Source organism: Cephus cinctus, unplaced genomic scaffold (assembly GCF_000341935.2).
Source record: "Cephus cinctus unplaced genomic scaffold, Ccin1 Ccin1_scaffold0168, whole genome shotgun sequence".
Lineage (NCBI taxonomy): Eukaryota > Metazoa > Arthropoda > Insecta > Hymenoptera > Cephidae > Cephus > Cephus cinctus.
The window spans coordinates 1910436-1923761 of NW_014332892.1; the positions used below are offsets into that span (position 1 = coordinate 1910436).

General features: G+C 35.0%; 4 protein-coding genes across 16 annotated transcripts; 3 read left to right on the forward strand and 1 right to left on the reverse strand.

Moving 5' to 3' along the window:
* The first annotated feature begins 47 nt into the window (after positions 1 to 47).
* Positions 48 to 3560, forward strand: LOC107264185 (ectonucleoside triphosphate diphosphohydrolase 5). Of its 7 annotated transcripts, XM_015732179.2 has the most exons (5): positions 52 to 268; positions 1212 to 1371; positions 1456 to 2354; positions 2438 to 2614; positions 2693 to 3560. In XM_015732179.2, the coding sequence occupies exons 1-5, from the start codon at positions 248 to 250 to the stop codon at positions 2768 to 2770; spliced, it is 1335 nt and encodes a 444-aa protein (XP_015587665.1). In that variant the 5' UTR covers positions 52 to 247; the 3' UTR covers positions 2771 to 3560. The 7 variants fall into 7 exon arrangements, with proteins under 7 accessions (XP_015587663.1, XP_015587665.1, XP_015587666.1 ...); XM_015732177.2 differs by having other exon boundaries at positions 48 to 268; positions 1212 to 2354; XM_015732180.2 differs by lacking the exon at positions 52 to 268 and adding an exon at positions 539 to 814 and having other exon boundaries at positions 1212 to 2354.
* Positions 3454 to 6746, forward strand: LOC107264184 (protein angel). 4 transcript variants are annotated; one of them, XM_015732175.2, is made up of 8 exons: positions 3454 to 3526; positions 3614 to 3746; positions 4175 to 4315; positions 4508 to 4889; positions 5194 to 5372; positions 5446 to 5819; positions 5897 to 6152; positions 6230 to 6746. In XM_015732175.2, exons 3-8 carry the CDS (start codon positions 4223 to 4225, stop codon positions 6635 to 6637), a joined length of 1692 nt encoding a protein of 563 aa, XP_015587661.1. In that variant the 5' UTR covers positions 3454 to 3526; positions 3614 to 3746; positions 4175 to 4222; the 3' UTR covers positions 6638 to 6746. The 4 variants fall into 4 exon arrangements, with proteins under 4 accessions (XP_015587661.1, XP_024937077.1, XP_015587660.1 ...); XM_015732174.2 differs by lacking the exons at positions 3454 to 3526; positions 3614 to 3746 and adding an exon at positions 3763 to 4066; XM_025081309.1 differs by lacking the exons at positions 3454 to 3526; positions 3614 to 3746 and having other exon boundaries at positions 3762 to 4309.
* A 98-nt stretch (positions 6747 to 6844) lies between these two features.
* On the reverse strand, positions 6845 to 8590 carry LOC107264186 (UDP-GalNAc:beta-1,3-N-acetylgalactosaminyltransferase 1). Of its 4 annotated transcripts, XM_025081313.1 has the most exons (3): positions 8105 to 8590; positions 7894 to 8027; positions 6871 to 7820 (listed from the first exon to the last, which is right to left on the reverse strand). In XM_025081313.1, exons 2-3 carry the CDS (start codon positions 7914 to 7916, stop codon positions 7031 to 7033), a joined length of 813 nt encoding a protein of 270 aa, XP_024937081.1. In that variant the 5' UTR covers positions 7917 to 8027; positions 8105 to 8590; the 3' UTR covers positions 6871 to 7030. The 4 variants fall into 4 exon arrangements, with proteins under 4 accessions (XP_024937083.1, XP_024937081.1, XP_024937080.1 ...); XM_025081315.1 differs by having other exon boundaries at positions 6845 to 7209; positions 7536 to 8192; XM_025081312.1 differs by having other exon boundaries at positions 6871 to 8027; positions 8174 to 8590.
* Positions 8591 to 8770: 180 nt separating this feature from the next.
* On the forward strand, positions 8771 to 12917 carry LOC107264182. The gene is made up of 11 exons (XM_015732170.2): positions 8771 to 8919; positions 9102 to 9196; positions 9297 to 9451; positions 9547 to 9677; positions 9785 to 9920; positions 10007 to 10391; positions 10477 to 11012; positions 11097 to 11469; positions 11579 to 11913; positions 11989 to 12223; positions 12289 to 12917. The coding sequence occupies exons 1-11, from the start codon at positions 8841 to 8843 to the stop codon at positions 12649 to 12651; spliced, it is 2823 nt and encodes a 940-aa protein (XP_015587656.1). The 5' UTR covers positions 8771 to 8840; the 3' UTR covers positions 12652 to 12917.
* The last annotated feature ends 409 nt before the right edge of the window (positions 12918 to 13326 follow it).

A 13326-nucleotide genomic window follows, 5' to 3' on the forward strand; every position in this document is an offset into this window, starting at 1 on the left:
TAATAGTGGGATATTCAAGCTAAGAACCTTGACCGTTATCTTTAAGTGCTGAATGACTTGATGATTTTACATGAGCTAGCAGAATAACAGTTGAGCTTGATCATTACTGCCTGTCATTCTACAAGTTATTCATTTCCTTGTAAACTTGTTACGGTTTATGTCGCAAAAATTTCTCTCTAACAATTCTCTTCATTCAAACTGTTGAAACTCTTTTCTCAAGTACGATCTTAATACGGCAGCGTCAGGCATGGAAGTAAAACATAGAAAGGTATGTGCAATGATGTCAATATCATTACAAGAATTTTCATTGATATTTTATTTATTTATTGTTGCGGGAAATAATACGAACTATAAGATACAATATTAAGTAAGATTGAGAATTAGTTTTCTACATTTAGCGTGTCATTTTTTTTATTTCGGCGTACCACGTGACTTCGATTATGCAATCTTTTCAAACGGAGTAATACCAGAGATGAATAATACTATAGATGTTGGTAATACTCAACATACTTTATTTCTCGTCTTTTTAGGTTTTAATAATAAACAACCTATCGTTGTTTTAAAGATCTTTCTTTCTTGTTCGATAATTGTTTTATTTTAATTGAAAGAAGCAAATAAGTTTTAAACTACACAAATATTTAACGTCATACTTGGTGATGATAGCTCACAGATCGTGGCTGCTTACAATTATGTTCGGTGACTTTATCTTAGAGTGACCCAGCGATTATTCTTTTCTTTCAGCTTAGTAATTTTCGTGTATGAAAATTCACAAGCCTGGCTAAATGCGATACACACTTGTGAGTGTATAAACGATGTAAGATCCAAGGCCAGTGCGTACTAATTTGCGAATATTAACTTCGCAATTTTTGTGGGGTTACCTTGACTCATAGGGCAGTAGATAATACAGTTTTCCATTACAATAATGTATCTTTAATTTATTATTTAGTGAACCATAAGCTCGTTTCTTATTCATTATGATAACCGCCAACTGCTTTTGTGTACCTATTTGCAACATTATGGTTCACAATGATGATAGTTGTTTCTGTTCTTGAATATGTGAACATTACATTAGTCATATAAAAATGAATTAATTTTATAGAGCAAAAGTTTATCTCATTCCTTTTCACAATCTCATAATGTAAAATATCTATTATTATGTGAAGTTTGTTTTGACGTAATCTACATTAATTGACTGTATGTCTTTTTTTCAGGTGACCTCTCAAAATGGGATTTCAAGAGATAGTAAGGTCGCACCCCGTTCGAAGAAAGCAACAAAAATGAAAAGAATGTATACGATAATAGTAGCATTGTTAAGCCTACTATTTCTAGGCTACATAGTAATATCTAGTGATTTGAAGCCTGTTCGAATTGGTAGGAAAACTATTGACAGTATTGCTTTTTCCTTCAATTTGCAAAAGCCTATTTATGCAGTTATAATTGATGCCGGTTCAACAGGCAGTCGCGTATTAGCATTCAGTTTTCATGAGTCTATACTTGATGCTAATCTTATTCTTGATGCTGAGCTGTACCATCAAATAACGCCAGGACTGAGTTCATTCGCTGATGAACCGCACAAAGCAGCAGAATCTCTAACAGTTCTATTGGATAAGGCTAAATCTGTGATTCCAAGATCTGAGTGGTCTCGTACACCCCTTAGCATGAAAGCTACAGCAGGATTAAGATTATTACCTGGACACAAAGCCAATGATATACTAAAGGAATGTAGCAAATTATTTGAGACATCTGGTTTCCTTGTTTCCAAAAACTCTGTTGCTATAATGGATGGCACCGATGAAGGCATATTTTCTTGGTTTACTGTGAATTTCTTACAAGATCGTCTCAGGACACATGGTTCTGATGCAGTAGCAGCTCTAGATCTAGGCGGAGGCTCTACCCAAGTAACATTTGCACCTGATAATGCAAACATAAAGAATCAAGAGAAATATATCTATGCCATAAACGTATTTAATCACAATATGAGTGTCTACACTCATAGTTATCTTGGAATGGGTCTTATGGCTGCCCGAAAGGAAATTATAACACATGGAATGAATAGTAAAAGTAATAAAGACAAGAATGCCATAGAAATAAGATCAGAATGCATAAATCCAATAGTTTCAACAGAGTGGCATTACGGAGGACTCAATTACATTGTTAAAGGTCCCGAGAATGGGACTTACAAAATCTTTAAAACGCAAAACTTTGCTGGAGCTGAGGAAAACAGACCGGTTGTACGATTTTCAGAATGCTTAAAAATTGTGAAAAATTACGTAAGCACCATAACGAATAGACCTTTAGGCTTGAGTAAACACGAAATCTATGCCTTTTCTTACTATTTCGATCGCGCTACGGAGGTAAGCTCGATATTGTAAAGTAAATACGGAAATCTACAGGAAACAAACACAAATATGTAATATTTAATATATGTTATTTACAGGCGGGTTTAATAGATCCGTTCACTGGTGGTGTTATCAAGGTCGATAAATTTATCAAGGCAGCTGTGGATTCCTGCGATTACCCAAATATAGATCAGCCCTTTGCATGTTTGGATCTGACTTTTATTTATGTTTTACTTACTGATGGATTTGGTCTGGAACCAACCACTAAATTATATGTGAGTTCTGTTATTTTATCTCTTGGACTATACCGCTGTTATTATAAAAAAACACTACTTACATTTTATTCCCTTTAGTTATACAGGAAGATTAATGGCCATGAACTAAGCTGGGCAATGGGTGCTGCTTTCAATATTCTACAAAATGAACTGTGACAAAACGAAAGAATAGGTTAAAAATTGAATTAAGGCCAATTTGAGATGGTCGCAAAATAGACCATTCTTTCTCAATCAAGGGCACAATTGTGACTCGTTTATCGTATAATCGTTGGTTTTAAATTTTAATATGTTGAAAATTGTGATAGTAGGCGAAAAGCTGTAGAAGTTATTATGTTCCTATTAGCAAAGATGCTTTTAGTAACTAACAGAAACTTATATGATCAGCCAGAATTAGTATATGATAATTAGATCAGTTCAGTAATTAAAAGTTTTATGGAGATACGTATATCTTTCACAAGTTGTACTTTAGAATCATTTTATTGTTAGTATTTTTCATTATCGTTTCTCGTACATCATTTTAATATTATCAGGACGCAGCGCAAGTTTCAATACAATTGCGCTATCAGATTAATATACAAATCTCCATTCTTCATACAGAAATTGCACAAAATCAAATAGAGAATTAACATTGAGCTACATCGCACACATATTTTTTTTAAAAAGAGTGTTATTTTTATTGAAAAACTTTTGTTTGTAGAACAATTTTAAAGAGGTGATGGAGAGATGCATTTTATAGGATACGTTATAAATATAAATTGCGCGTCGAATCTTTTCATATATGAATATATATGTATATACATATACATACATCTATTGACTCATAGTTACATACAATAATATTACGTTTCCAATCGCGTTATGTTAATGTACTGTGAAAACATAAATACATCGACTTCTAGTGCCTTCTTCCAAGTAACTATTATAATAAATTCTATGTTCCATTCAATCAGCGGTTTTATATTATCAATTTAGAGTTGAAAAAGTTTTAATTCCTAATAGCTGATCCTTCAAGTTCAGGAATTGAACTCATTGAAATGGAAACAAAGAGAAAATGAGAGTGGTAAAAAATATGTTAAAAAAGACCTTGTGACAATTCGGGCGGTTCGTATTGCTCAGTACGAATTGCAGAAAGGTATGTAAATTGGAAGCAAATTGAAACGACCTACTAGCATCGATAAAGAAGTACTATTGTGCGATTGGTAATATCGATGGCACAGGCATATTGTAGCCAGCCACCTTTAACCGCGGAGGTTCTTGCTATTGCGCTATGTAACGGCACCATTGATTCTTCCTTATCGACAACCAAAGTCTATTGCCGGACTGGCGCGTGAAATTTACAAAGGCACGAATCCCGTACATACATAGATGCTTTTCGATAATTTGCATTTCAAATCGAAACTAGAAGGAACTAATTGCGAAAGTTCGGTGCGCTGATCACAATTTAATCCTCGGGTAATACCTCGTTCTGACCTCAATGGAATAACTAACCTCACTCTTTGAACAAGGATGTTCTGCCAGAGAGAAGACTCTTCGATAATATCTTGTTTCTCTGTATGACAGTGTATAAATTATACCGTGACTGACATAAATTAAAATTTATTCGAATAAATGAGCGCATCCACCAGACTGCTGACAACTGTCTCCGTAGCAAGTGTGGTTTGTCGAAACGTCCACGTTGCAATATTTTCACAGGAGGTAAAGGTATGTTCAGTTTTTGAACTTGGGACGTTCATGTTTTTCACATTTTTACATTGCTTGACCTTTAAGAGTTTTGTCCATTTGGGATATTTGGAAGCTAGTGGTATTTGCTAAATAAACAGACACTTGCAGATTTATTTATCATGGCCTCTTCACTGTGCTTGGCTTCTGAGGTCTGTAATGATGATATTTCAGATTCTTCATATGTCGGAAGTACCATTGAAGCATTTATTTATCAGAAACATTCGAAAAAGTACATTCGTTCCAGAAGCTCTGTTCTCCACATATTTAAACCTACTGGAGTCCATATCAAGCCCAGCAACTCATCAAGAATTTAATAAAACAATAATGGAACCTTATCTTGAGTCATGTTACGTATTAAATGACACTTCGCCCATACATGAAGTACCAGTTAATATAGGTGATGATATTGTATTGAGTGATGGCGAAGATACTAGCAGATCTGACAGTATGGATGTTGATATAATGAAAGAATGTGGAGGATCATTAGATATTAAATGCCCAATGTCCAAACAGGACTATAAAGCTTTGCGCAAGTGGAAAAGATTTGGAAAAGGTATGCGAATTTTATATACTTTTTAAGAAAATCAGTAGCACGATGAAATTACTTATTTATATGGTAACAACTAAATCATATATGACTGACAGAAGTGTATACAGTGTTATTATCAGCATTGGAGTTATAAATTCATAGTGGGTCACCTTGAAAAAATATTAATCAAGCAATTCTAATTTTTAAACAAGGACAAATATAAATTCTTTAGATTCTAATAAACTGTACAACAAGAGTTCTAATTGAAATGCAGTTTATTACCAAGAGCAACGAAATTCATTATATAACTAATCTATGATCTCTTCAGAGAAGTTGGCAATAAATTCCAATGATACCTTCGTACTAAGGTTACTGTCATTCAACATCTTGGCACAGAATCTCTTAGAAACACATTCATATCTGTATAAAGCTCACGACAAAAGAGCACTTTCGTGGGAGAGTCGGAAGTCGCTATTGTTTCAAGAAATACTCCAAGCAGATGCCAACGTAAGTTCATAGACGTCATAAACATTACTATTTCTCTTACACGTCTGTACTAGTCTGGTATAATGATATTTAGGTGATATGCCTTCAAGAAGTGCAAAATGACCACCTAGGCGAAATAGTAAAACCATTTAGGGATCTTGGATACGCATATCTCTATAAAAAGCGAACAAACGACAAAGAGGATGGCCTCCTCCTTCTTTATCGTTCAGATCAATTCAATCTGGTGGATCACGCAAAAGTGGAATTATATCAATCCGGTATAGAATTATTAAGTAGAGACAACGTAGGCTTGATTGCCAAACTATCCCTGAAGGATAGTCCTGACACTCAAATTGTAATAGCAACAACTCATCTACTTTATAATCCAAGAAGAAATGACGTACGATTGGGCCAAATACAGATGTTATTCGCAGAATTGGAAAGAATTGCTTTCATTGAAAATACACCGTAAGATTTTCTTATTAGCGCTCTCATTATAATAACGGTATGGTCAATTAATATTTTCTTAATTCACATATTTATAGGACGGGAGCTAGGTACCATCCTATCATTTTGGCAGGTGATTTTAATCTCGAGCCTTACACCGGAGTTTATAAATTCATAACTGAAGGTACCTTCGAGTATGTTGGCAAAGCAAGAAATTTAGAACCAGCGGAATATCGTTTATTTTGTCGTTTATCAAACATGCTTATTCCACCTCGACTATACGTGACGGATAGTTGCCAACATTATAATATTCTGAAAAAAAGATTACGTGGTGAAGGCGACGGCAGAGTAATGGTAGGTCAATGGGTATCCGGTTGTATAACGAAACACTATTACTGATCTTTTAATTTACTATTCATGACGTTATTTAGCTCGAAAATAGCGAAACGAAGGAGTTACACGACGAGAGCAACTCTACCAATGACCCAGCTTCCATTTACAAGAAATCAGAAGTTGACGTTAAAACAAGCAAATGTCAGAAGATAGAATTAATTGACGGAAACTATGCCAGTTTTTCGTCAGGACGCTTAGTGCATCCTTTTAAATTCAAAAACGTATATCAGCATGCGGATCGATACGGTAATCCGGAAGCGACGACTAATCAAGGCAAATGGATTACCGTCGATTATATATTTTATACTGAAATTCAACCTTTTGAAAAGTATACATTGCCCACCGTCGAGCAATGTAATTTGTTTCCGACCATACCAAATTTCACGGTAGGTAGTGATCATCTTTGTCTAGGTGCAAGTTTTAAGTTGCAAAAGAAGAAACATTGAGCTATATATACGCGTAGACTGGTTGCTTACAACTGTTGTATCATGTAAATAGGAAAGTACCTATATTTTTAATAAATCACATCGCAGTTATTTAAAATCATAAAGTCAACGATATATCTTTGTGTCACTTTTTTGTCGATGATTTGTAGTCATCAAATATATAAGAACAACGAGAGAGAACGATAAGTGAAAAGTGGATTATAGTGGCTTTCGTTTAATATATTCGTACATTAATTGTTTTACAAAATATAGAGAAATATTTAATATATGTAGATATCTATGTGTATAAATGCACTATAATATTAACAATCTTATTAAGTAATCTCTTCATGAATATGGCAGGGATGGTATAATTCAGATCGTAAATGATTTTTGATCTTTGTATCTTCTTTATCATAACATTCTTACTGGCTCAATCAGAGCTCTACCTTTGACCCAATTTGGTTCTTCATGTGCTACGATGCACGTGTTGTTTACAGAGAATTCTTCTGTCCGTGGTGAACAATTGGTTCGACAGAATTGAGCAAAATCTTTAAACTCTACTTGGAGTTCGGCATTTCCACCATTCGGCCCTATTGCAAATTCACACTTTAAACGTTTTTCCTTCCCTTTAATGCAACATTTAAGATACCGATAGTCAGTCGCATAAAATTTACGAATACTTTGGAATCCTATCTTAAGATCATTCCTTAAAATACCTGTGATAAAAAGATCATCAATCCAAAAATATTTTGGATATACCTGTGCATAACTAACTAACTTTTCAGCTATTTTAGAACTAGTTATGTATAACCAACCAGAAAGAAATTCTGGATACACATTGAGAGCGAATTCTTCCTGTGTGACAAACCACTTGTTTGCTGGTTCACGAATAGGAAGCATATTATTTAAAACATACCCCATTAAAGTATTTTCAATAGTTCCACGAGTTTGGAGTATATTTAGTATGTCATAGAGGTTGACAACAATGTCGTCGTCCATCTTCATTATATAATTTGCATGATGGCAAGTATTCACAGCCCACCTGAGACCCATCAAATGTTTATAAGTTAAATTTCTATATGCTTCTTGAAAGTTTCCTTGGACGATGTCTTTGAATTTCAATGATTCGTCATATATTGAATCTTGGGTTACATGAGTTTTGCGGCTTGCTTCGCCATTTAACATTCCCAGTAGAAATACCCTATGAATTCCAAGTTTTTGTAATTCATCATTTGGATAAGCTCGACGAAGAGCACTTCTGGTTGTAGGATCACCTGAGTATGATGTCACAATCCATACAAGTGCACTTGCATTGCACGTAGCACCAATTACATATTTAAAATCTTGTAGGTCCATTAACTTACTGTCAGGAAATCTTGCAGGACGTAGTCTTAAACGTTCACTATTTCTATTTTCAACATTAAAATTTTGTTCAATTATTGTAACGAATATTATAACAGATAAGGTACAAAGTATTAATATTACTATGCTGTATTTCAGAGTCATGTTCGGTTTTACTTCATTATTGTTATTAATCCAATATTAATAACGCACGCTTTAAATAATCAGTTGAAAGACATCAAATCACAAATATGCAAATTCTTATCGTTTTGCTCGTCGTAAACATTCATGAATATTTAACATTGGGTTATAATTTATGCATGGAACGATGTTGTGGTTTATACTCCGTATATACCTATATTCCGTGCAGTACTCCATTCCATTACCACTGGTATAAGTACATAAAACCAAGCAAATACCAGTGGTGTTTAATTACTAGACTAAACAAGTATCTTAATAAATAATTAATAGAACAGTTTTTATAATAGCATTCATTGCAATCTTGTCATGGACTACGCGTCAACATTATGGATGACAAAACTTACGTTCTTGTTTGCTGCTATTCTTTATTAAATAAGATATTTTTAATAAAACTACATAAATCACTCACTTATGCTGAATAAATAAACTATTAAAATAAAATGATATCTAACTGTTGAGACTCTCATTTTGACGATCAAATGATTGTCTCTACTTTACACATATTTTTGATACACGTGGCTTACTACATATCATTGATATGTTCATGGATGACGCTTTTGATCATCCATCTCTTACTGATTTCATTTATGTACTTATATAAATTTGACAGCTAGCTAACCGCTTAAGTTTTTCCGGGATCAAACATGCAAATATAGCGCTAACCAGACGAGGAGCAGACATGCAAGATATCGTCGAAAATATACGGACGGCTATCGAGCACGGCCGTACTGATATAATAAGAACATTTTTAGATGCGTGTACGTATACCGTTTAATATTTTGTGTATAACCTGTTCCATCCGGCATTCTTGAAATTTTCAAAGAAAATATTTTAATTCAGTTATATTAGCTTTTGAAGTAATTAAATTAATCATCATTCACGTGAAATCTATTAATTATTGATTAACTTCATTTATTCTCATTGAATGATGTATTATCAGGTGAGAATGGAAACGCGGGTGAGGGTATCACACGAGAAAAGATACTAAATGAACCCATGTTAGAGGATGGAACATTTCTCTGCTATGCTTCAAAGGTATGTGCTTGGGATAATTTTATAAAGAGTATATTTGTTTGTATATTACTTGTGTGTCCTAAACTTTGTGTCACTGCTTGTTAATAATTTATATTCTCAGACAAACCAAGTAGATGTTGTTCGGACCTTGTTGAATTGTGGTGCAGACCCAGCAATCCAAAACTCACAAGGATTCAATGCTGTTGACGTAGCATCCAGTGATGTCATACGACGCATTTATGTAGAGGAGCTATTAACAGCTACTGCTGCATCTGAGTGAGTTTTTTTTTATTAGTTAATATAATACAAGTATTTAGATTCCTTGCACTTCATTATTTTCTGTATGTGCAATGGTTGAATAATATTTACAGGGTCAGTAGGGTCATTCAGTTGTTATCAGCAGGTATTAATATAAATTCTTGGGATTCTGAGGGAAGTAAAAATACTCCATTACATTGGGCAGCATGTTACGGCAATAAGGATATCATCACGTGCTTGATAGGTAAATTTCTTGATGCTATGTATAAACTTGATATTATATGATATTTTATATCATATTATTATCATATAATAGTAATTATTAATATATACTACAATGTGTTATATCAGAACGTGGAGCTGATGTTAATTCTGAAAATGGTTGCGGGGCAACGCCCTTGCACGATGCAGTGAATCGTGCTGATGTCAGTATTTGTCAAGAACTATTACAATACGGTGCAAATCCTCTTGTACGAGCTGTCAAGGGGTAAGAATCGTCATTACCTGATTTTATAATATATGATTTATTATGAAGATACAGAAAAATGAAAATAAAATATATGAATATTTCAGAAAATTTGCTGGCAAAACTCCATATGATCTGGCTCGTAGTAAGCCTGTGTTATATGGACTACTGCAAAGTTTCGTATCAAGTTCTGTATCTCAGGAGGGTGATGCAATGCACAGTCCTAATGGATCCTTCACAGAATCGAACTTTCCCAATCCAAAAACTATCACGTCCAATGTCAGTCAACTATCTATTGATTCCATAAAGTCGTCTGATCAACTGTACGATATTCCTGTGCGAGAACCCAGTAGCGAAAGTCCGGTCAGAAGTATAGCAGATAAAGAAGGTATTTATGGTCTTATCTGGCCAGAGCCAAAAACTGTCCTAGAACTTGGACCCTTATCACCTCCGTTTATCGCTGGAAAGGAACTTTTTATATCGATAATACAAGTAAATATATCTCGCACATTTTATTCTTTCAATCTAATATCGAATAAATATATCTTTTATTATTATTATTCTTGTAATAATTCAGGGTAGTGAATCCATACATAAAATACTGGACGTTTGGGAAATCAGCAGGACTCATTTACTGGAACTGGGATACGACGTAAAGATCGGTGAGGTCCAGCCAGGTTCTGGAAGGTCTCTTGGTGATAATCGAATAGAATGCATAGTGAATAGAAAATTGTTTAACGTCGCGGATGGTTATCAGCTCCACGTATCTCAAAATTCGATAAAAGTAAGTGCTGGTAGTCTTGCCGGCTTACATTATGCTGTCTGCACGTTTGTTCAGATATTGCGTTTGAGTAAAAATCAAAATAAATCCGAGGTGTGCGAAATTGAGGCGGTTCTGATAAAAGATGAGCCTCGGTTTAAACACAGAGGGATACTCCTGGATATTTCACCAAGAGGTCGAATACCGACTTTGGACTACTTATTACATACCATTGATCTATGGTCGTCATTCAAAGTATCACATTTGCATTTGTATTCAAGACTCACACCCAGTTGCGATTGGCAACTTTGTTATTCGAGATCAGAAATGGTCACGCTAGATCGTTACTGCAGGTATACTTTATTTGTATTCTTTATACAGTAGTGGTAGTACGCTTAATGATTCATTGATATATAATTATTCAATTTTCATTGCAGAGATCGACATTTGGATCTGGTACCAGCACTAGATGTTGATTCTAACGTCAGTCAAAGGCATCTTACACAAATGTGGCCTGTTTTTCAAGAACTTCTTGCTACCTTTCCGAGTCTAACTTACGTTCATGTTGGACCTAGATTAGCTAGTCTTCTAGTACAACCAGAGAGTCTTGATTCAAGTCTATCTATTAATGAGACTGTCGAGACAGATATGTCTGAAGTATTTAGGTCGTACACGTGCCTCCAGGAACTTTGGCATATTCTCAGTTTAAATTCAGACACCACCTTGTTACTGTGTTCTAATGGTTTACATTCCAAGCCAGAATTCCGCAGTGTCCCAAGTAACGTGGTCTTGGTGGAATATGGATTTCAGGTAATGAATATTGTTGAAATACGTATAGTCGCAATTTATAAAGATTCTCCTTCATACGCTTTATACTTGCAAGGTACTTCCTCATGGGGCTTACCATCTGTTTTTGTAGGCAGACTATGATTTTTCTGAATGGACAGAGGCTTTTAAAATTGCTGGTGGCAACGTGTTACCCAGTTCCGGAACTGCTAGTTACAATAGTTTGGGAGGATGTCCAGCATCTACCTACGCCAATACAAAAAATGCAATAAAAACTGCTTTGGAACAAGATTCTATTGGTATAGTAGTTGCGCACTGGTCTGGAAGTCATCATTTGACTCCACATCCATTCGCTTGGGTAGGTTATTTGATTGGAGCTGGTATGGCATGGAATCCAAATACCGAAATAGAGCTAGGGTGTTTTGAGAATTTTGAATCTAATCAATCACCTGGAACACCAAGGCAGCAGTGAGTCATTTTATCACGTGATTATATTTTGAATGTAAAGAAACCTGAACTAAATTCTTTCTTTTTGCATTCCAGTCAGCGATCCGTAACGCAATTACTGGACACCCACGTGTTTCAAGATTCAGAAAGTAAAGTTGGATGCGCTGTAATGGAATTGGGTCGAGTTGATACCCTGGTATTGACTCTGAGCAAAAATCAAGGAGCAAATGATTTAAAACAAATTCCCGATAATCGGGGATCAACGCTCTATAGATTACTTACTGATCCTGATAACGTTAATTTGGAATATCTGTCTGCAGATTTATTTATGGTAAGATTCAATCTTGGAGTATTAATATTAAAGTGAGTTGTGAGTATTTATTTTTCGTCTTGCAGAAAATGACTAAACAAATCAAACGAGTAGCACATTCCTTATATGAAGGAAATCTTACATCAAAGTTTGCTTCGATGGAGTTGCAAGAGCTTCAATTGACAGCTGATTTAATGTTAACAGCATGTCGAATTGGTAGAACATTGATCGGAGTTGGTGTCAATCCAAATAGTAATATGGGCCTTGCAGTCATTAACTTGGGTGTTTGCAATTTACCACCCACCTTCAGAACGGACATAGCAAACAAAATGCTAGCACATATAGAACAGTACAAGGGTGCATGGTTGCAGCGTCATTTGCCTCAAGGCCTACAAAGTTCTTTGCTGGTTTTGACTAGTGCTTTGCACAGATTTGTACCGGAAACTTAAACTTTCTTTGACATTAAATTTAAAAGTGGGTCATGACTTTATGAAAGTTCCTGTATCTGAAGAATTCGCACAATATAGTGGCGTTTGTCTCAAAGCATACTATTTTGTGCAACAATACAGACTGATTTCTGTTTTAATTATGTCATTCTTAATGACCAACTACATAATCTTTTGGACTTCAGTCCACAGTGCGACAGTAATATGTAGTTCATATGTCATGGAATAACAGTGCATTTATTAAACGAGTCATGGTATTATTTATTAAAGAATGTTGTATAATTATTAATAAATACAAGCGTTGTACGATTGCACTGAAGTATACAGGGTGTTCGTTATGAAACGCACTGTAGTAACAGCGTTACATTCCTTTTCAAATTCTAATGAATACGTGTATTTTCATTTTTTATTTCATATATAAAAATTTCGAGATAATCAAGGTTGAAGTTGCAGTAATGCGACCAATCAGAACGCGTTTAAACGGAGCGTAGTTGACGTCGCGAGCCAGCCCGCAAGGCCTGCTTACAGGAGACCAATAACACTAAGATTATCGCCGTAGTGTCCCTGTTTATCTGCATGTAATTGAGTAAGATACAAGAGACGATAATCTTAGTGTTATTGGCCTACTGTAAGCAGGCCTTGCGGGCTGGCTCGCGTCGTCATCTACGCTCTGTTTAA

Coding starts and splice junctions, on each gene's coding strand:
- LOC107264184 (XM_015732175.2), top strand. CDS start 4,223: ATGAGCGCATCCACCAGACTGCTGACAACTGTCTCCGTAGCAAGTGTG. Junction 4,890..5,193: donor GTGGAAAAGATTTGGAAAAG/GTATGCGAATTT, acceptor TGATCTCTTCAG/AGAAGTTGGCAATAAATTCC. Junction 5,820..5,896: donor GCTTTCATTGAAAATACACC/GTAAGATTTTCT, acceptor ACATATTTATAG/GACGGGAGCTAGGTACCATC.
- LOC107264182 (XM_015732170.2), top strand. CDS start 8,841: ATGCAAGATATCGTCGAAAATATACGGACGGCTATCGAGCACGGCCGT. Junction 8,920..9,101: donor AAGAACATTTTTAGATGCGT/GTACGTATACCG, acceptor ATGTATTATCAG/GTGAGAATGGAAACGCGGGT. Junction 9,197..9,296: donor TTCTCTGCTATGCTTCAAAG/GTATGTGCTTGG, acceptor TTATATTCTCAG/ACAAACCAAGTAGATGTTGT.
- LOC107264186 (XM_025081312.1), bottom strand. CDS start 7,975: ATGGACCTACAAGATTTTAAATATGTAATTGGTGCTACGTGCAATGCA.
- LOC107264185 (XM_015732177.2), top strand. CDS start 248: ATGGAAGTAAAACATAGAAAG. Junction 269..1,211: donor TGGAAGTAAAACATAGAAAG/GTATGTGCAATG, acceptor TCTTTTTTTCAG/GTGACCTCTCAAAATGGGAT. Junction 2,355..2,437: donor ATTTCGATCGCGCTACGGAG/GTAAGCTCGATA, acceptor TGTTATTTACAG/GCGGGTTTAATAGATCCGTT.